Source organism: Athene cunicularia, assembly GCF_003259725.1.
Source record: "Athene cunicularia isolate RWA chromosome 1 unlocalized genomic scaffold, athCun1 chr1_part2, whole genome shotgun sequence".
Lineage (NCBI taxonomy): Eukaryota > Metazoa > Chordata > Aves > Strigiformes > Strigidae > Athene > Athene cunicularia.
Genome location: NW_020799092.1, coordinates 10,428,570 through 10,450,420, shown reverse-complemented (window position 1 = coordinate 10,450,420; position 21,851 = coordinate 10,428,570). Strand labels below are relative to the sequence as shown.

The 21,851-nt window shown below is 38.1% G+C and overlaps 1 protein-coding gene across 2 annotated transcripts in view; it reads left to right on the top strand.

The window, feature by feature from the left end:
- The first annotated feature begins 339 nt into the window (after positions 1–339).
- The window catches only part of PTPRO (protein tyrosine phosphatase, receptor type O), a 66,114-nt gene continuing 44,602 nt past the window's right edge, over positions 340–21,851 (top strand). For both annotated transcript variants that reach the window (XM_026867960.1, XM_026867959.1), the window contains exons 1-8: positions 340–378; positions 1,796–2,069; positions 10,582–10,740; positions 12,723–12,875; positions 14,546–14,992; positions 15,947–16,108; positions 18,771–18,970; positions 21,349–21,469. In XM_026867960.1, the coding sequence (XP_026723761.1) occupies positions 352–378; positions 1,796–2,069; positions 10,582–10,740; positions 12,723–12,875; positions 14,546–14,992; positions 15,947–16,108; positions 18,771–18,970; positions 21,349–21,469 (1,543 nt within the window). In that variant the 5' untranslated portion in view covers positions 340–351. The remainder of the gene's footprint in view (positions 379–1,795; positions 2,070–10,581; positions 10,741–12,722; positions 12,876–14,545; positions 14,993–15,946; positions 16,109–18,770; positions 18,971–21,348; positions 21,470–21,851) is intronic.

Genomic DNA, 21,851 nt, shown 5'->3' with positions numbered 1-21,851 from the left:
CAAAATGCCACTTGAAATGTGGTATTTTGACCTACTCAAGGATAAGCCTGTTGCATTCAGCTCAGGCTAAGGAAAACACATGGAAGCTTTTGCATAATTTTAGTCTTATATTGTAAACCTTTGGAACAATCTCTCTGCCATCTGTGAAAAATTACCTAGACTTCCACACTGAAGTATTCATTCATTGATAACATTGGTTTATATAATTGTAGCAATTTAAAAGTAATTTTTTAAAAAGACTAATCAAAGGAGACCTAAATCAGCAGCTGAAGTTGCCTTGCTTCTGTTTTTAATCTCAGACTTGAAGCTGTCTAGACTGGTTATCTTATTTGGGCTGGACTTACTATACTCATGGTACATTGTTTCGTATTGGGTCAGGTGAGTAGGTTTGCTTGTGTCTTCTCAAGCCTATAGTTTTGCCTATAGGGTGATATGACCTTAGGTACACTGTGAAATCTCAAAGCCCAATGATAAAAGCATAAATATAAGTAAAGTATGTATATAGTAAACGACTGTTATTTTAAATCTTACAGTCCTAGAACCAATTCTTTGTTCTTAGGTGTTTTTTGGGTTTTTTTGAATGCCAGGTGTTGGCAACACCGTATATGTGAATTCCAAATAGGGAGTCTGGCTCCTGAAGAGTAAATCCAAAAACGATTATTCTCACGGAAGAATCCCCACTAAACAAAACTACACTAAGACAGGAGGTAGCCAAGCTGCTAGAATTGATCTCTGAAGGAGGTGTCTAGCTCTTTGGTACAGGAACAACTTTACTGAGTAAGTTGCAAACAAGCTGTGGTTGCCCATCCTGACCACCAAATAGAGCTCTCAGCCTGTGAAATATGAAGAAGAAAAAGATACTGTGGAGTTGGGAATTGAAAATATTAGATATTACAGTTTTCACCAGGGGTAAGAAAATTGTAAGCAGCAGTGTGGCCTAGTATACAAAGATGCAACTCTTAATGTAAGCTTGAACTTTTCCTTCTCATTACCATTAATCTGCTTTGAAATTCCTGTAGAGAACAAGTGCTTCTTGTTGACAGCTGGTTTGCGGTTAATAAAAAGGAAAGTGTTTTCAGCTGGCAATGACTTAACGTGTTCATGATATATGAGGTTAAATTGCTCCTTTCTCTCTACCACTAATAAAAGAAATACTGCAGATGAAATCGTGTAGCTATGGAAATGAAAAGTGCCAACGAAAGCTGTGGACATAGTGCTGAGAGCAGCTTATCACCTGGTACTTGTTGGAATGGGCATATTTGGAAAAGTTTACTTGGTGCCAAAAATTATTCCTCAGTTGCAGGCTTTCAGAATATATTGCATTGAAGAATATATGATTCTATTTCTGCAAGATAAAGGAGTCCTGATTTAATCATCTCTTTTGGGAGATTTAAATGACTTATGGTTTGTGGCTTTATTGGAAATCCTCTTGCCCCTGATCTCTTCTTTTAATCTCATCCTTCTTCCGCTCTACTCCACCTGCCGTCAGGAAAGAATGGTGGAGGCTTTGTTCCTCAGGGATGTAAGGGATGGAGTAGCCAGAGCGTCAGAAAGCACACGGCGGGAACCAGCCTCTGCTGCAGAGAGACTGGCCTGATAATCAGATGCCTGTGGACTTTGGCTGACTGTGAATTCCATTCTGAAATAATTGCTACAGTTTGATGTTAACTCTTGCAGAATATGAAATGTAACTTTATTGCAAATATACTATGAGTATCCTATGAATATCAAGGGAAATAGGTAAAAGTGAAATAATAGATTTTACTTTAGCAAAGTCTTTATTCTTGTCTTACAGAATGCAGAACCTTTCCAAGTTACTGTTCGAGAAGACAATTGTATCATTGTCTCCCTGGAAGCATCTGATGTGGTGAGCTCATCCTCTGTATATGTTGTGAAGATAGCTGGAGAATCCAAGAACTACTTTTTCCAGTTTGAAGAATTCAATAGCACTTTACCTGCCCCTGTGGTTTTTAATGCCAAATACCATGGCCTGTATTACATAGTAACTCTATTGGTAGTGAACTCAAATATGGTTTCCAAGTCAGCAAGATCAATCACTGTGTTAACCAGTAAGTAACACCTTACTCTTTTTCTTCCATTTCTTCTCTTTGTGTGTGGTGTTTTCTCCCCCAGAAGTTCTTGTGGAGAAGGTTGGGTGGGGTTCTTTTCAATAGATCCTCCTTGTGTGTAGGATGAATCCCTGTGGGAAATAGTAGGGAAGATGTGTTGAGAAGGCATGTTGAGAAGGTTTATGAGTGAAAATTCACAAGGTCTGGGCAAGAAGAGAGGGTCAGCTGTGGGTTTCACCCAGCTGACTCTTTCTGGATACACTGATTGGAGAGGTTTAACATAAGTATGATGGATGAACCTCCTTTCCAGAGGTTCATCCTAAACCCTTTGAACCAGGAGTTCCAAAAATCTAGTAAAAGGCATAAAAAGTGTTGACTGACATTTCAGTGTAATCACTTCTGTTACGTGGTGAGGTATATTCTGTTTTAAATGCTATAACAATGTTCTTTGACTGCTAATATATTGATGTAGTACTAAGCCTGGAAAGCACATAGTAGTCACCCAAACCATGTGTTTCTGCCAGCACAGCTGAAGGTTTTTGTGATGGACACCATATTTGTAGTAGGCTATCTCTTTCTACCTCCAGGTGCATTGATCTTGGAGGAGAGATGGGATTTTGTTTGCTCTGTCATCATGCAGAGCACCACAGATTTCTGTGATCGCTGCTATATTTCTGGCTCTGCTGTTTCTCCAGAAATGTTTCCATGTGCCAACCTGAAAACAATTTGTAGAATATGAAATGATTTCTTCATCTAGAAGACAGATTCAAGAAAAACAGACCAAAAAAGTACTTAGATGGAACAAAACCTATTTCCAGATTTTTTAAATAAATGGCACCTTGGAATCTGTGGACAGTTTTAGCTTGCAGATGAGGAATGGTTATGATTTTCTATATTTATATTATTGTGTCAATGAGGAAATGCCATCCACAGTAGTAATATTCAAAGTATATAGCAGTAGCCTCATACGTTACCAAATAAGATGCTTGAAACTTAGGAGTAACCAGATTTTGCATCATCAATCAGCCCTCCCTTGTGTGCTCACGTTGTGCCCTGATGAGGACAACCATGAAGGGTCCCATGGGAAAAGTATCATGTTGTTGGATAATGCAAGTCTTTCATAAGGTATAGGTGCAAGAAGATCTGCATGTAGTGGACAATTTAAGGGTTCATAGGCAGCCTGAATTTCTTTTCTTTGACTGTTTTAAACTTGCAGACAAAGCAGTAATTCCAATCCCATTACCTGTTTTATGTTTTGATTGTTTTCTTAAAATAATGGAAACATCAGGTGTCATATGCAACTGAAAAAAATGCCTCACTCTGCATTTCCAGTGGGTTTTGAATGTTGCACTTGCAGTTGTGCTTCAGAGCTCATTGCTGTTTGATTTCCAGAGTGCACGAAGGTGTGATCCAGGATGGCAGATGGAGCACGCACTCCTGTGCCGGGGATCTCTGAAAGAATAAGGGAGCCAGTGTTGCCCAGCCTTTCAAAGCCAGCTCCAGCTTTCCAATTTCTGGCTCAGGGTGTTTCCACAAGGTGTTCACAAAAAAGTCCAAGGATTGATGGTGTCCTTGCTAATGGAAAGGAGCCCACCCCTTTTCACCACCTGTTTTACATGGGTGTGCTGGCAGTGTCTCAGGGTTTCCTGTTGTGGCTTCTGCTGCTCACCCAGACCTTGGAAGGGCCAGTGATTTTGGCAGTCGGCCAGTGCTGCTTGAGGAACTCATTTAACAAAAAGGGAACAGTGAGTTTCACTTGTTTTGTCTCAACAGAAAGACAACCAGGTTCATGAAAAAGAAAGGACATTCCTTCAGGCATCATTGAAAGATGCTGTACTGTGCATTGAAAGTATGCTGTAAATCGTGAGCTTCACAAGGGAAAGGGCCCAGTCTGCTGCTTAGCGTTTTCTGTCAGGCAGACTGATAAGTGCTAGCTCTCACTTAGCAGTCTCAGCTGACATAGCTCATCCTTTGGAGCACAAGGTTACAGCAATGACAATAAATTAGGAATGAAAAGACAGTGTGGCAGGCTGGGCCTTTTAAGGTATATTTCAGTACAGTGCTTCTGAGAAGAGATCTTAAGTGCTCTTGAGAACTCATCTAGCGACCAACTGGCATCTCCTGCAAAACTGTATGAGGTGATAGTTGGTTTTCATGTTCTTTTTTCCTTTTATTTTTCCTTTTATTGGTGTTGTTCACTGCATGTTTTATATAATTTTCTGACAATTAATTAACTAGATTTTTTGGGGCAGACATAATTAAGGATAGATTAATATTTTTCTTCATGCCATTTGCTCTCTCAGCCCGTTTAACATCCTTAGTTTATTTTAACTGTGCAAAGACATATATCTATCTAATTTATTCCATCTATCTCTTATACATGAAAAAATGGGACATTGCAACTAGCTTTCAGGAGCACATTAATTCCTGTTCTAATTTCATTGGTATCAAGAGAGCTTTACCAGCGGCAGATTGGCCCCATTCATTAGGCTACCCTGAGATAAATCAAGCAGGATAGCCAGTGTTGCCAATGTGGTTATTCCCAAGGCCGTACCTTTATATTTCACAATAATTTTCTGGGATCTGCAAAGAAGTCTGTGCAGGGGGATTCAGTCTTTCAGCTTGGCCATATGCTGGAGATCTGAGTTTTACACAGAGCAGTGTGTATCCAAATTGTGCATGTCAAAACGAGAGCAAGGTCCTTCAAAGAGATTGAGTACTTAGGAATTCAATGAGAGTCCTGAAAGGTCTCTGCTTTCTGATGGTATATCTTGATGACATTTCCTTTCTCCTGTTGACATCCCTCAGTGATATGCTGCTTCTCAGCATATTGGTAAGAAAAAGGTATATCTATTCACGAGTTGAAACTTAATTCAATTTAAGTCAGAGAAGACTTTTGTTTTACCCATCAAAGGTTTCTGTCCAGAAAAAAATTATCCTCAAGAGAAAGATGATTTAAATGTATATTTTATACATTGTATATATGCATATATGATTATGTGTAAATATAAATACATATAAATGTGTGCATAAATATGCACATATAAACATATAAAATATCATAATGTTATATAAATATACATATATACATTTATGTATGCTACCATGTCTGTTCTAGGCTTCTATTGTTAATTTGGGCCTTGTCTACAAGACTAAGCAGTTTACTTTCTGGTTGTCTCTGACTGGAATAATTTCAGGGCTTTCTCATGTTAATCAAAACACCACAAACTATAGAGTTTGCTACTACTAGGTTCTGTAGTCCAGATTGTTGTAATGCAAAGTATGAGCTTTGTTGGAATATTTCTTGTCGGAGCCCAAGGGTTTTGTCAACTTGAGCACAGCCCACATCCTTGCATTGCTTCCTGAACTGAGATGTTAGAAGGACAAAGTGAGCAGGGCACATTCAACTCTTTGATAGGAAAAATGTACAATAGAATTTGATAAAATAGCACTACTACTTCTGATTCCATAGCAAAGCTGTGTTCAACAAATCGGGCTCAGTACTTTACTAAAGGAGAAAAAGTGAAACACTGATCACTTATTATTAAAAGGTCTCTGTGATGGTTTTCACAAGAGTAGGTGTATGAACCTTGCTGTCCTGGCTAGGTTCCTGTGTGTGGTTGTGTTGTGCCTGTCAAAATGACCTTCCTTCCAGATTTCAGGCTGGACGGGGTTAGAAGTAGTTCCAGTATTTAACAATTATTTCAAGCCTGCTTTCTTCTGCTGTTAGAGTTTTTGATTTTCAACAGGAGTGAAGTAACTCCAGAATTTACATAATTAATTTAGTGTTTTGCAATATTTGAGAGAAAGTTCCACCTTATTACTAATTGGTTTTAAAGCAGCTGATGTGAGAAATAAAGAGGACAGATGTAAAATTAGTGACTGAAATTCTCACTCATCCTCCATTTTCCCAGCTTTAATCCTTGTTTTACTTTTCCCAGGGTGACTCATACCCATATAGCTTTTCATTTCAAATTCACTGTCAATTTTTCTTTTTGTTGTGAAGGAAACAATGTTTGTACATTTAAAGGAATGGGGAAAGCAGTACATTTCAAAGCTATTGTGTGCTGTACGAAAAATGTATCTCTGCTGGGAATTGGAGAAATCAGGATCTAAGGATCTCTGAGGGTAATTAAGAGAAGCTCTGCCTCACTTTTATTTTAGCTTATCACTAGGAGTTTTGAGTGGTAAGTGTCTCATTGTTTCAAAAGTTGATGATTCCTTACATAAATCACTGTAAAATATATTCCCTTTAGGGAGACTTCTGCCTCTGTCTCTTCTACAAAAAATATTCTTCTCAAGAGACCAACGGGCCTGCTGCCTGAGACTCTGATCTCTTCAGCTCTCAGAAAGTAATTGGCATTAGACCTAGTTAATGCTCAGTTGTCATTGTGCCAGATACTGCAGGAAGTGATTCAGCAGGACAAATCCTTTCCTCTGTCTTGTTAATGGATCAGAACTGTTGAAGTAGGAGCTTCAGAATTTTTTCCTAATGAAATGTAAAGATCAAGTCCTTTGTGTTTTTCTTTCTTAAAGGATGACATGGCACATTTTTAAAAAGGTTGGTTATCCATGGCAACCCTAATTTTGAAACATAACTCAGAAGAACATCTAGGTCCATTAATGTTCAGCTTTCACCAGCAAACAAATCATGTTATCTCCTTTTTAAGGTGAAAAAAACCCTCTATCAAAGAAATGAAAAGAACTGCAACCATTGAATTCCTGCCATAATTTCCATTGGAAGGTTGATCTGAAGTATTGGCCTAATTCTGTTTAAGAACAACAGATCTGCCTTTGTTCCTGTGACAACATTACTTTTTAGTTTGTGTCATCTTTTTGTCATCTTATGTGAGCATCTAGAAATTGCAGTATATACCATCATTGCTCAGATACTACTTTGACTTACATTTCCCTTTCGTAAGCAATAGCACATGGTATCTCTATTACTTATCATAAACTTGAACATTATGTTCCTAACATATTAAATAGCATTTTTTAAATCTCAAAAATGGTTGCTTTCTAGCAAGCGAGAAGACAATCCTTAAAGTGTATAGTATAATGGAAGCTTTACCCTGGTTATGACTTACTCCCAGTAACTATATAGAAACGTAAATAGTGTCATCCTGGGGAGAAAATGGCAAAATGCACAACTTCTTCATATGAATAAAGGGAATTACCCATGGGAGTTAGGTCACTCTGTTAATGTGCTTGCTTTTTTATAAAACTTAAGATATGAGGGTAAATCATGATTAATTTGGGTTTGAGTGTGACAATCAAGAGAGTTGATCTCAGTCCTGTTTCAACCACCCATGAGTAATATTACATCTAACCTACCACAGTAATCAATCATTAATTCAATCTGTAGAGTGACATGATCTACAAATATTAAAATCAAATTGATTTGGACTGGAATATGGTACTTATTTTCAAGGTACTTCCCCCCCCCCCCAATTGCAAATATGAATGTCTGACACAAACTGAGGATTTAGCATCCAGAATTTTCCAGAACATTTGAGGAAAAGCTTAGCTGCATTTATTACATTTATTATGCTATCTTGATGTTTGTATAATACAAATTATGTGCTAAATGCCAAAATTCTGGAGAGTCCAGGAGAAACACAGAAGTTTGCCATAAACAGATATAATGGGAAAGCAGTTGCTGTAGGAGTATAGGAGCAGCAGAATCTGAGACACTAAACAAAAGAGGCAAATTTAGGTCTTGAACCTGCAAGCTTGTATATGTGTGTTTAATATAATCTGCAAGTCTAAAAGTAAAGAGATTGTACATGAAGAAGTGCCTTAAACATGCTATTAGAGGGACACTGAAATCCTTTAAGGCCCTTCTGTAATATGACTTCAGACATCAGTGTAGTGCAGAGCATTTATAAAGCTCTGAGTTTTCTGAAATATTATATTATACTTTATGTAGGCTGTTTCTTGAGAACCACTGAAATCTGTAAAAAGCTGGATCCTAAATACAGAAAATTGTAAAATTAAAAAGACCAGACTGTTTATTCAGTGAATTATAAATATAGATAGTGAAGAGTGACATTTTATATATTCTTTAAGTTTAATAACCCTAGGAGCAGTTAGTAAGTGAAAAACAGAACATGATTTTTATCTGCTGAGTGTCCTTTTAATTTCACAGTGTGCAAATAGCTTTTGATATGAAGATTTGGTGCCGAAGGAAGTAAGATAATGGAAGAATCTTTAAATTGCATTATATCCCTCGTGCTACTCTGCTAACATCAGCCATGAGCAAGGAGAGAACAGTCAGCAGAAGATAACAAGAAAGAGAGTCTGTGGTGATTGCCACTTAATTCAATTATTGGTTAATTAAATCAAAGCATCAGGAGGAAAAAAAAAACACATTCGAATTAAAAATGAATATAACTTCCATCCGTTATTTGATTTGTTGTAGGAAGGAATAAATGGGGTGATTTAATCACTGACATAAGAAAGTTGCAGTTATTCTCTCAAAAATAAGGATGTTACTCAGATGTGAATGAGATAGCAGAAGAAAGCCCAGGGCACACCCGCTCACATGAAAGATGACTGCACATAAGCGTTGTGCTATTTAGAGATTGCTGTTGACATTTAAACTACTATTGTGTGCTGTGTGAGCTGTGATATGAACCCTCTGGTCATGTGAATAGTCAGATCAACTGTTTATTTCAGAATAAGCAATGGGAAAAGCCTCAGCAGAAAGAAAAGGGTAGGCTTTGTTTCCTGTGTTCTGCTTTACTCCTATTTGTTTCTGGCTATCACCAATTGTCAGCAAAATTTTCACAGATCATCCTGTCACTGAAGTGCCTGTTGGTGTCTGTGAGTTTGGGATTTTCTATTTGCAAGTGGTTAATGTACAGATATACTGATATTTGCCTGAAACTAATGGAGCATCTTTGCCATGCGAAGTAGTTTAATAACCCCCCACCATTGCATATCCATGCTCTGACAAAGTTAAAAATTACATGACTTCTTCTTAAGACTTGGGGAAAGATTTTATTTGTATCTGTGGCTTTTGTTGTTAGTTGGTTTTAATTCTCCACTTCTCATCACATCTGGGAACTTAGAACTGTGATGAAAATACTGCGCCAGTAATTGGGATTTAGATTTTGCTTCCACTACAGTCTTGCTTTTCCGTATTTGATTAACCTATTCCTCTTTCTGTGGGATAATTCCACTTTGGAAACTGACACTGGTCTTCCCTTTCATCTACTCTTTCACTTTCCCATAGTGAGTGTATGCTCTTCGGGGAAAAATTTTATCACATTTTTTCCAGGGCCTATTGCAGCAGAACTTTGAACTCAGATATGTCCTCTAAGGCCATGCAAATCAACAGCCTGTATTTTTCAATCTGTTCCCTACATTGTGCATGAACTAAATCAACACAATAATACTCATAGGGATGTAGGCATAATTACTGAGGGTGTTGTGCATTAACCACCTCTATTAAAATATGTTAGTGTAACAAATTTAAACTAATGCTGTAACCTTATTTTGAATATCTGCTTGGCCCTCTTAACCAATGTACAGTTGGGTTGCTATAATTTTTTTATTGCTGAGGAGAGTATCAAGCAAAAGGGTTTTTTTTTTTTTTTTTTTTTTGGGGGGGGGGAAAGGAGGCTGAATAAAAATGTGACTCTCTTACTTTTAGAAACAATCCAGACTCCTATCTGCAGCTAATTGACACAGCTTTCCTTAGTTGGTGGAGCTACACTGATCTAGATGTCACATCACAGGACACAGGATATTTTTCTTACTTTTAGTAGCCCACTTGGCTCTGAGTTTAGAGATTGGCAGTTCCTCATTTACCTCCTTTCTTTGCACAGGCTTCCCCTATGCTCTCCAGTAAACCACTTTACTTCCTTGTACCTCAGTTCTTCATCAGTAGAATAATGGTAATGGTACTGCTATATTTTGTAGAAGTTTGGTGTGGATAAATACGTTGCAGACAACAGCCCTCTCCGATGTGGTATGAGTGCAACTGTGTAATTACCCATAAAGTAATTAATACATATCAAAATAGAAAATCTTCTTTCAGATAGCTTCCGTTGGCTGTTACACTGATAAGCTTCTCAGCTAATCTTTAAAGTATGCATTTATGCGAAAGTTATGAGCAATTTCAAGTGCTTTGTTGTTTTTGTCTGGACACTTTTACATGATTGGCAAGCATTAAAGATAAAATTCTTTCTGGGGTGGTGATTGTGAGCACTTAAATAACTGCTATTTCAACCTTACTTTTTATGGCAAATAAGGAAATTTTTCTGTTAGAGGTGTGTCAATATAAATTGTTCTGTGGGGGAATACAAAAAATATTGGCTGTGACAACATCCCAAGTAGCTTTGCCCCAGACCTCTGTGAAGCCCCAAATATCATCTGGTAGATTGAAGAGTGCCTGTTCCATCAAAACCATTTCTTTCATTGGTGTTGTATATGTGTGAAGAACTCGATTTGCCTATTAATGTTCCCCTTTCTTCCTTTTTTTCCTTTTTATTTGTATATTCTTTAGAACCCCTTCCTGTGAGCAGTGTTTCTATCTATGATTACAAACCATCTCCAGAAACAGGAGTGTTGTTTGAAATTCAGTACCCAGAGAAGTACAATGTTTTTACCAGGGTAAATATAAGCTATTGGGAAGGAAAAGACTACCGAACAATGCTGTACAAAGGTAACTATTCCAAAAAAATTAACGCTAACTCTGCTGGAAATCTCTTAAGGAGTGGTATTAGGTGTGGTTTTGACATGTATTGGTTATAATGATTTATATTTCTCATAATGTGTCTGTTTACATAATTTTTATATTATGAAGTAAGGGATGGGTCTTTGGATTGATCTGGTGGTTCACTTTGGATTTAAACCTCCTTCCCATCCTAGTTCTAGTCATGCTTCCTTTCTTTTGGATTTTAAAGGAAGACTAGATGGTCTGGATTTTTTTAATCAGTTCTGAAATCAACCTGGGAAGGGATCCCCAATTTGTGGTCCTTCCAAATAAGCATGTACACTAAAATCCAAAAAACTTTCCACCATTTTTTTTAATCTTCCCTGCTGCTATACAACAAAAACAAAAGGAAAAAAGAAAGAAACTGCAAAATAGCAGGAAGGACGGAGTTAAATTTTTTGCTTTCTAGGTATGCTTGTTGAAATCCTTGGATGACATTCTGTGTCAGTTTAAAGCATTAAAAAAATTCTCAGTCTCTTCCCTGTGGCCAAGGTTTCCACTTTGGTGAACAGCTGATGCAGGAGCTCTGGGACGCACCACAGCTGGGAAACCCATTCAGTATACCTGATTTCCTGGAGCAGGATTTAAACGTAGTAGTTCTGTATTACCATACAGTGACACAGTGCAACAGTACTATGCTGTATAGTACTGTATATTACTGTAGCATTCAGTATTGTCCCTTAGCTAATAAACCCTGCTGCATATTATAAATTTCTATTTTCTTAAAATAATCTAATCAAGGGCAATCGATCTAAAATCTAGACAGTCAGTCTAAACAATTTAAACAACCAATCTAACCATATAAACAATCTAACAAAAGCAAATTTGGCTTTCTTTTTTATTTGTTTATAACCACTCCATTTTGTTCTACAGTATAGCTTAAGTCTAGCATCTGTCTCAGAGATATAAATGAGACTGTCCTATGGAAAGCATCCTAAGATGTGAGAAAGACACCCGCATACCCTGTGGGCCCTGAAACCCCAATGGTTTAACATTGCATAGTGGCAATAAAAGACCTTTGAGCAATCCAATATGTGCTGGATCGAATTTTAAACACTCAACTAAGTCTCTCAAAGAAGTCTGGTCACTGTAAGATCTCTCTAAATTCAGCAGGGGGAGATACACACCTCCAGGAGGAGGTCAGAAAATTTTCGAGTCTCTTTGCTTCAACACAGAGCGGGCTAGAAATCACATCTTCAATGCTATGAAGTGCTAGAAGTTAGGAAGGGTTATTCTGGATCATAACACAAAATATAGGTGACCTCTTTCCAGGGAACAAAAGGGATAAAAGCAGTAATTTTTGTCTTCTCTAGCTAGTATGTGGTTCCAGGGGCTGTAAATGCTGCAGCTGCTGATAAATAAAAAAGTCAACTTGAATTAAGAGATTCACTAATCAATTTGCACACTCCTTCATGTAGCCAAATAGCCCTAAGCAACTTCTCTTCAGCCTGCATGTGTACTGATGGTGGATGTGAGCTCAGCTCTCAGTACCTCAGCCTACACTCAGTTGCATGGTGGATGGCCCTTTGAGCATCCATCCCAAATGTTATGCCTCAGTCAGCAAAAGACCATGGAGACTTTTGCTTGCAGCAGTTAAAAGTCTGCAGAAACTATCAGATGCTCTTTGAGATATTCAGTGTCCTGTGGAACGGGTTGCTAGATTTAGTTCTCTTTCCTGCGAAAAGTAGTTCGTGTTTCTTGTGCTGGGATTTTTTGTTTGTTTTTGTTTTGGTAGCAAAGTGGCTTTGACAGCCAAGAAAAATGTTGGCAAACTGAGTTATTAGAATTTCATGTCCGAGACCAGGGTGAGCAATGTTTAAACATCTGAAACACTGTCAGTTCAGCATGTGCCATTGTATTATCAGAAAGTGAACATTTCATGCATTTTCCTATTTTTTTCCTTTCTTCTTTTCTTTTTAAACCTTCTGCAGATTTCTTTAAAGGTAAAACAGTTTTCAATCACTGGCTACCAGGTATATGCTACAGTAACATCACATTTCAGTTGGTATCAGAAGCAACCTTCAACAAAAGCACACTAGTGGAATACAGCGGAGTCCAGCATGAGCCCAAACAGCACAGAACAGGTGAGGAAAACTATTGCATACCAGTTGCTCCAAGTCTGTATGGTTGCTTTCTTTTCTGCCATGGGGAGGGGATTGTTGCCACAGAGGGTTTGTGTGGGTGCAGTCCTGGCAGCTGCTCCTGGCCAGAAGCATGGAGGAGGATGCTGTGGCTAGTATATAGGGTTATGCGTACAGTACAGTACAAAGGGAAATTTGCATGAGTGTTTCTGTTATAAAGCTTGCTTTTTAGAAAATACATTCTGCTTCACATGAGAGATCCTAGGCCTTGTGCTAGGAATTAATTTTTAAGCCACAGGAATAGCCACACTGAGCATACTATTGATCTATCTGTATCGGTCTGTCTCCTTGAGCAGTGAATCATAGCTAAACTGTTGGAGAAGACCTTCCCCATTGTGCAGTCTTCTATCACAGAGAAGAATGTCATAATTGCCCCACTTGGCAGCCAGTTTATGCCCTGAAGCATGAAGTTCTAATTTCCAAGACAGCAATATTGCAAAGGCTAAAAATTGCATTTGTTCAGTGTCCAGAACTAATTTAATTTGGTCTTGGGACGGCACCTAAAACTCTTCTGTTAGTCTGTTGGATCACAGACTGTTTTCCAGGATCCCAAGTGAAATGAACCAGTAGTAAAATCAAAAGGCCAAATCTTCAGATGAATACACCGATGTTGGTCCATTGCCTTGGACAGATAGAGCCAACTGATACTAGCTGAGTTCTGTCCTGAGGATCCTAAATATAGTTACTGAAATATTGAACCATAAGAATGCAATGAATAGGGTCACATTTTCCTTCCCTGCTGCCCTCCCGTCTCTCATTCTTTGCACAAACTGCAACGAGATTGTAGTGTTTGGCTTTGTATTAGTGGCCATGACTGGGACAGGGGAGGTGAACAAATAAGGGTGTTGTAAAGTGCCAGCTTAAAACATGCCAGTCAAAACTGTTTGCAGAGGCTGCTCAGACTTAACTGTGTCTCTCTGCCCTTATCCTCCCTTACCCTTACATGTGTAAGGGCAGACAGACAAGCAATTACAGTGAGGCAGACAAAATGCTGTGTGTTCACCTCCTGGCATAAGTTGAATTAACTTTTTTGCATGTCAGAATCTTGTCTTCTGTAGACCCAAATCTTAAGATCAGTCTTTCACAAATATTAAAATTTAAACTGATGTTTAATGCTTATGAAAAGGTGGTTGCTAAAAGTATATGAAAAGCCCTACGGCAACATGAAGGCCATACGTTTTAAATATGAGCTATGCCATATATTAGTTTTGCATTTTTTCAGTTAATTTCTGCAGAAGTATTTTTTGTAGAATCAAGATCTTTTTGGAAGACACACTGAAATAAATGAAGATTGACTCTTAGAAATTCACACTTGAGTAGCCTTTCTGCTGTAATAGCACTGCAGTCTGATTTACTGTGACTTCACATCTACTTTTCTTCCTGGTATTCTTTAATCACGATTCTTCTGTGAATTTACATTCATCTTGATCCCACTAGAATAATTTCTGCTATAAGTATATTAAAGAGAAGGTAGAATCTTAATAAGAACAAGTTATTTCAGATATCCCTAGATGCATTGTTTTTATGCAAACAATATTTCTCTGTGGAATTAGGACATCATAAAGGTGCACAGAACATAGTTATTAAAAGACTAACCCTTGCTTTTCTTTTAGTTCCTTACCCACCTCGAAACATTTCTGTTCAGATTGTACCGATCGACAGAAACAACTGGGAAGACCAAAGCGGAAATTTTGCAGAAGAATCATTCATGGGACCACAAGAAATCATAAGGAAAGAAAAACTCAGTCATTTTTCTGACAGTCCCTCTGAAATTCCAGTAGTGAACACATCTGCAGCCTGGCTGGACTACCGCTATAACAGCACTGAGTATGAAACCACATCGCAGCCGTACTGGTGGTCTAATGAAGCTGAGTCATCAGAGGGTGAAGAGGAGTTTGTCAATGCAGTTTCCAGTGATTTTGAGGCCAGTGATGTCAATACATCTGGAAAACTCATGCCAGAGCCCACTTCCTTCCTTCCTGTGCAAATGGTGTTGACCTGGTTACCACCAAAGCCACCTACTGCATTTGATGGTTTCCATATCAATATTGAAAGGGAAGGTAAAATAGAACCTTATACCCTTTTCATACCTCTTTTCTATAATTCCATTGGTGGGTTGCCTCCTCTAAAAACCTAGCATTGTGTTTCAGGGGGCTTTATTAGGTCTCCTGTATTTCTTGAGAAGTTTTGCATTGAGTAGCATCTAGTTCTGGCTGGGTGTCATAAAAGTAAGGGAGGAGGTGTAAATTGCAGTTTGCAATTCACTTTTGTTAAACAAGATTTATACTGTCACACATATTGCTGCACTGTTTACACTGAGGTTATCATAAATCTATTCTGGTATTGGAAAAAGGAGAAATTAGCTGATAGAATTTTGAGACAAAAAAAGGTACATTATACCATGTTGTTTTGTCTGCCACGGGGCATACTGAAGAGATAGTCTAGATTCAGATTAACAGTTGTCTCAGGTGACAGCTACCAAACATATTCCTTAGGCCACAAGGAGGCTATGGTGCAGAATGGGGAGACTTTGCAAGTGCTGGAGCTACAATAAAATTGCCATGTTGCTTAAAGATTTTCTGTTTTAAAATCTATTTTATCCAAATGAATTTTATTTCCTGACGAGCAGTTTTCATAAGCCTTCCCATACTGAGGGCAAATACTTTTTTTTTTTTTTTTTTTTTTTTCCCCCGGAATAAGTATGCAATAGAAAATTGGAAGCTCCTTTTCTTCCTTGCTGTGCTGTTTTTTTTCTTGCACAGTCATGGCAACCCTATTTTATCACCCCTTCTATAGAATGAAAATTTGGCCTGGGTTTATTTTTCCTCTACATCTATAGTGCAGCCTTGGTCATTAATTATTCTTGTGCTGATGGCACATAAATCCAGTCCTTTTGGATACCTTTCAATCCCACAGCAGAAACAGTATTAGCATGTCTGATATAAATAATTTTCTCAGTGTCTGGAATCTTTCAAATTTCAATTAATACACAATGTTTTTTCCTCCCAATTTAGAGAACTCCACGGAATTTTTGACAGTGAGTGAGGACACTCACAAATTTGTTGCTGAACTGAAAGAACCAGGAAAATATAAGTTGTCTGTAACAACATTTAGCTCCTCTGGTTCTTGTGAAGTTCGGGGAAGTCAATCAGCAAAAACACTTAGCTTTTACATCAGTAAGTATCGCAACAAATCTGTCTTTTTCTCCCAGACCCATATGACTTTAATGTACAGAGTTTCACCACTGTGGCAGCTGTGGCATCTGCTGCAGGATCAGAAGAGTCTGATCTTCTGTAATACCCTGTGCCAGAGAAGGAAATGTAGTGCAACTATGTTATATATTATATCCTGCCTGGATGGGTCTTCATCATGCTGTCTTGGCAGAACTAAGAACTGACAGCAGATAATGTATTTGATGGAGTCATTGCTCAGTGTTCAAAAGTGAAACAGGTTCCCCTCTTGGATCTTTCAAAAAGAGGATTTAATTCTGAGAATTAAATCAGTGGTTATAGAGATTCTTGAAAATACTTCCTTAGTCCTGCAGGCTGTATGAACTGGGTTAGGGATGAAGGGCATCTCAGACTGAGAGTGTGTGAATTGCACAATTAAACACTGAACTCCGAAATTACATGGTCTTTTTGAGAACATGGGGCAAATTACAGTAGATAAAGTAGTTCAGCCTGCTAAATTCAGAGGAGAAAAAGTAATTTATTATTTCCCTGTAGAATCCCAGGGTTTCTTAACTGAAGATTTAGTAAAAGACAAAGTAATAATACACTACTGCGTAAACTAATATCATGACTGACAATGAGATCAGGAAGCGAGACAGGTGTTGGTGAATTCGGATAATTATCCTTCTGGTAGCTGTGGTCACCTTTGTAACTTTTTCTACAAAAGGAAATAAATATAATCTACTAAATACCCATACAGGGGAACACTTGCAGCACTAGACAATTTTATATGTGTGAGGATAGTGTCACCCCCCAAATCATGAATGCTGCAACAAGATACAGTAGCAGAAATATTCATACTATCATAAAAGGAAATGTACTCAAATGCTTAAGTAATTACTAATAAAAATTGTGTCTTGAGTAGCTCGTAACATTTACAAATGCTAACTATTTAGCTTTAAATTCATCATAATGCTTGACTGCATGTAACTGAATTCCACTATCGCTCCTATGTTTTTAACAACTTCATAGCTGAAAGAAACTTTACTTGGAAAACAAAGAGAAAAGAGGAAACAGCACTTGAGAGAGTCTCTGCTATTGTAATTTCACTGTCATCTGGTTTTCTTTAGGAATAGTTATTAGGCAGCTTTATTATATGGAAAGCATAAAAGTATATATAAGTATACAAGTATATCAAATACATTATGTAGCATTGCTATTGCTACCAAATGTTATTTCATTTTACAAGGTGTAACTTACTTCCATTAAGCAATATGCAATACAGTGTCCTCCATGAAGCCTACTAACTGGGGACAGAGACCTGAGAGAAATAAGAAGATCCATAGTATAGGTGTATGGATTGCTAGATTAAGGGTGAACTTGAATCTCTTTCGGCATAAAGTATTAAGAAGTTATAGGAATGTAACAAATATATTTATTTTACATGTAACATGAAAACATTTGGGGTTTGGGGATTTGTCTGTTAGTTTTGCAGGCTTTTAGAACCAGATGAAGATTCTTGGCAGTTGTCTTATTTATTCTGTAAAACACAAGATCCTTAGTATTTTAGATAGATTTTATATGTATTATTGGTAGTATGCCAAATCTGAGATGTGCACAAGTACTCTTAAGGTGAAATTGCTTTTCCATTCCTCTTTAGGAATCTGATCAAGTAGGCTTTTTGTCTGGGGACTACAACATGAGGGGCAGTGACATGAGGTAGCTCAGTTCCCTTAATACTGGTGCTGAAAGAGTTTCTGAATAGTAAGAGCTACACATACACCCACTGGCTTCAGAGGCTAATCTCATGATCAAATTCCTCTTTTTACCTGAGTAGGTGTGAGTCTTATCCTTGTTGCACTCAGTCAGTGTATCATCCTATTAAATTACTGACTTGTATTACACAGCAATTTGTTGCGCCCAGGTAGCAGTATGGATTGTCAAATCTTATAGGCTGATCTTAAACCAAATTCTTACTCTGGCATTTGTTTTATTTTCTCAATATGTACCTTTAGAACTGTGTGGAGGAAGAAATGTCAAGGAGAGAGCTGTCAAAAGCACTTAAAAAGACAGGAGAAAAGCTGACAATTTTCATGAAATCTGAAATTTTGACCAAGTCTAGCTGAAGTTATTTTCCAGATTGTTATTTTATCTACATTTAAACCTGTGTTCTCTACTAACTGATTCAAAAAGTCCAATGGAGAATGAGATTCTTCACTGTGGTAACCTCTGTGAATTCAGTTTTCATGCTTCGAGGCTGTAGTACACTTGGGGGGTATGTTAATATGTGGATAGGTGAAAAACTTTATGTGCTTATCCTTTAATATTTATCAGTGATCTGTAAATTATTGAATATCACTACTTTTAAACATTCCCTTGGAGCAAATCTGATATTGCTGGGTGGTCTCTGTTGAGCAATAGAGAATACTGCAATGTGAATTTTTGAACATTTCTCTTGTTATCTGCTGCTACAGGTAAAAAAGCACCAGCCATGGGCTGTTTCCCCAGGGCTGCCATCTTCTCTGCCTGAGGGCTGTGGAGATGAACAACTGTCAGTCCAGCCTCTTTAACTAGTAGTAAATAATCCCATGAAAGAAGGATGGTTTAACATATGTGACTCAAATGCATAGAGTGGCTTGCTCACGTGTGCTTTTGGGACATATCCCAGGCCCCACAGGTGAATGGATAGAAGAGCTCACTGAAAAGCCCCAGCACGTGACTGTGACAGTACTGAGCTCTACTACTGCCCTGACATCCTGGACAGCATCACAAGAGAGCGGCAGCAACAGCACCATCGTGTCTGTGATCTCCCTGACCTGTCAGAAGCAAAAGGAGAGTCAGAGGCTTGAAAAACACTACTGCACTGAGGTAAGGGGCAGAAGCTGGAGCCTTTTCAAATACTTTTCAGAAAATTGCTAATCATCCTGCAGTTTGGTGGTGTCATACCCAGGGGACCTATCATGCTCAGGGCTGCAGAGCACAGCAGTAGGTTCTCCCTTCTGCAGTGTAAAAGGATATGGCTGATGTGGAGTAGAGGGGAGAGCACAGCATTCAGGAATGAAAGTGTGAAGTAAACCCTAGGAGTGTTAAAATTTTATTTCTGTTGGACTGACTATGGCCAATTCTTTGTTCAAGCTTGTGAATTATGTTGTACCCTTTGAGACACTTTTGTGGCAGTAGGCAACATACAGCACTTAGGCATATGCTGTAATGCATTTGCATTAAGCAAAGTGCTCACATTCATGATTATAATAAATCTAGCATAAATTCTTTCTTAAATATCCTACATACGAATACAGAACCTGACTCTAAAGTTTCTGGAAGTTTAGAGGTGATCAGTAGTCAGCTTTCCTTTTCATCCATAAAAAAAGATGTCAGCACAGGGAAGTGAGTAGTAATTCAGACCACCTGTGATTTGGATGAACAACAGTTCTTTAAGGCTGCCGCATGGGATATGTTTATAGTGATCAAGAATCCTGAACTCCAAAATATGGCAGTTTTCTGTTACTTGAAACCCATACTGAGTGCAACCCCACATCAGGTCCTGTGGCTATGATGGATCAGTGGCATGTGGCTTCAGTTAGAAAGAGGTTTTGGCCCACATATTAGTTACCTTACTGAGATGCTGATAAGGCCATTTTCTGAGCAGTGCCACAACCTCTGGCTCCCTAAATGTGTGTGATGGGGGAGTCTGAAAAGGACTGCAGTGCTGCCCCATTACAGCCTCATCTTACCCATGTGAATGGAAAGAGGCTGCTAACACTCCTAGTAAATCTTCATCTCCTTCAACTTTGTGATTAGCCTTGCAAATTAATCAACTAATACACACAGAGTCTGCATCCTTTAAAAATGTCTTTTAAAATGAATCTTTGTCAACATGTTTTGAGTTTTAGTCCAAGAATGGCCATGAGCTTAAATGTTTGAAAGTGTCTTTTCATGACAATTTGAGAACTGTTTTTGAGAATCGGCTTGTAATCTCATTATTTTCCTGCCATTTATTAAATGCAGTCATTTAATCAGGACGCAAAACAATATAGTATGTGATTATAAACCATGGATCACATGTATATACATATATGATTAAATACTAAAAAATTAATCTGCAAACTCAAAAACGGATACCTAAAGCTAATCTGCAAATAAGCAAAGTATCTATAAAAGTAAACGTGTGTTTACTGCAAGTAGATAGAAAGATGTACATAAGTTATTTGTTTCTTTCTGTCATACAAATATTCATACCATCTCTAACCAAATTTTATCAGTTTATTATACCTGGAAATATTAATGGCTGTTGGTTTGAATGATCTTTGACAAGCTGAAAAGGGCAAAATTCAGTGCAGAATTCTATCCATTCCTACCATTACACATGATTTAAAAGTGATTTAGCTTTCTAGAGCAGCTAAATCTGTGCCAGCACTGATACATTCACATGCATCACAATAAACCACCAGTGCAAAAGTGGCTATGACACAGACTTTGGAAAGGTTGCAAAGAAAATATCAGTAGGAAATATTAGCCTGCAGTACTAGGAATGGGTGCATGAATTCCTTTCCTCAAAGCTGCTCCGTGCACTTGCTGTTAGCTGGCTTTTCAGGAGATAAGACTTTTGATAATGTAACAGACCAGGAATCACTTGATCAGGCATTCTGCCTCCAGCTCTGGCTGAAACCTGGTGCACCACAGCAGAAATTTGGATAGTGATGTTTCAAACCGAAAGGAAAAACCACAAGGTCCCTTAGTCAGGTTTTGTAATACTGTGCAAAGGAGGTGAAAGAGAGTAATTCCTCTATGATTTCAGCATGCAGTTACTTAACACTTGCATTCAGAAGACAGCTTTCCTCACAACTCTGCCTTTAGCTCACATAGCTGCAGACGAATCAGATGACCAATGAAAAACCTCAGGGTTTTATTGAAAACAGATACTCTAAATACTCCAGCCTGATTAATATGACCTGAATATGAATAATGTAGCCTGAATATTTCAATAAACTTTGACAGTAGGAGAGAGTGGGTCTACAGTGTGACACCTGACCTTACTCAACAAAGCAAGTGCGACTGAGTCAGATCATTTGTCAAGTCAGTCTTGACTACTTTCACAGTTTTGCCATTTTGGGCTTAATGAATGGAGTTTTAGCTGCTGATGCCAGCGTGTTCAGAATCATACCTTTTGTAACTGGAGTAGTTCAAGTACAGTCTCAATATTCTTTTAATTAACTAAGTAAATACCTCATATCCCCCCCTATTAGGTGAATTCAAGCAGCAGCCTCATTGAAAATCTTGTTCCTGGTGCCCAGTACCAAGTTGTCATTTACTTACGGAAAGGACCGTTGGTTGGACCACCTTCTGATCCTGTTACATTTTCCATTGGTAACTCCTGCATCTACTGTTTGAAATGTTTGCTTTGTTTTGTTTTGTTTTTAAATGTGTAGTGTATTCATTAAGACCTAGAGCCCATGAAGGAGTACAAAATGTTATTACTTCAAAGGTAATGAACACTTACTGAGAATACTTTTCTTGCATTGTCTAGCCCTTTACTGAGGTAGGGAAAATACTCCTTCAGTGGAAGGCAGGTATTTTACATTTAAATGTTATTACCAAATCTAACTGGAGGGCAGTTATGGCCAGGATTCACATACAGAGTGCCCTGTGGAAAGAACTGTCTTCACTTCTCCTTGGACACTGGAATATATGTTTGTCTCTAACAGTGCTCATGGTCTATGTCTTTTAGGGTGGGAATCATCTCACTTAG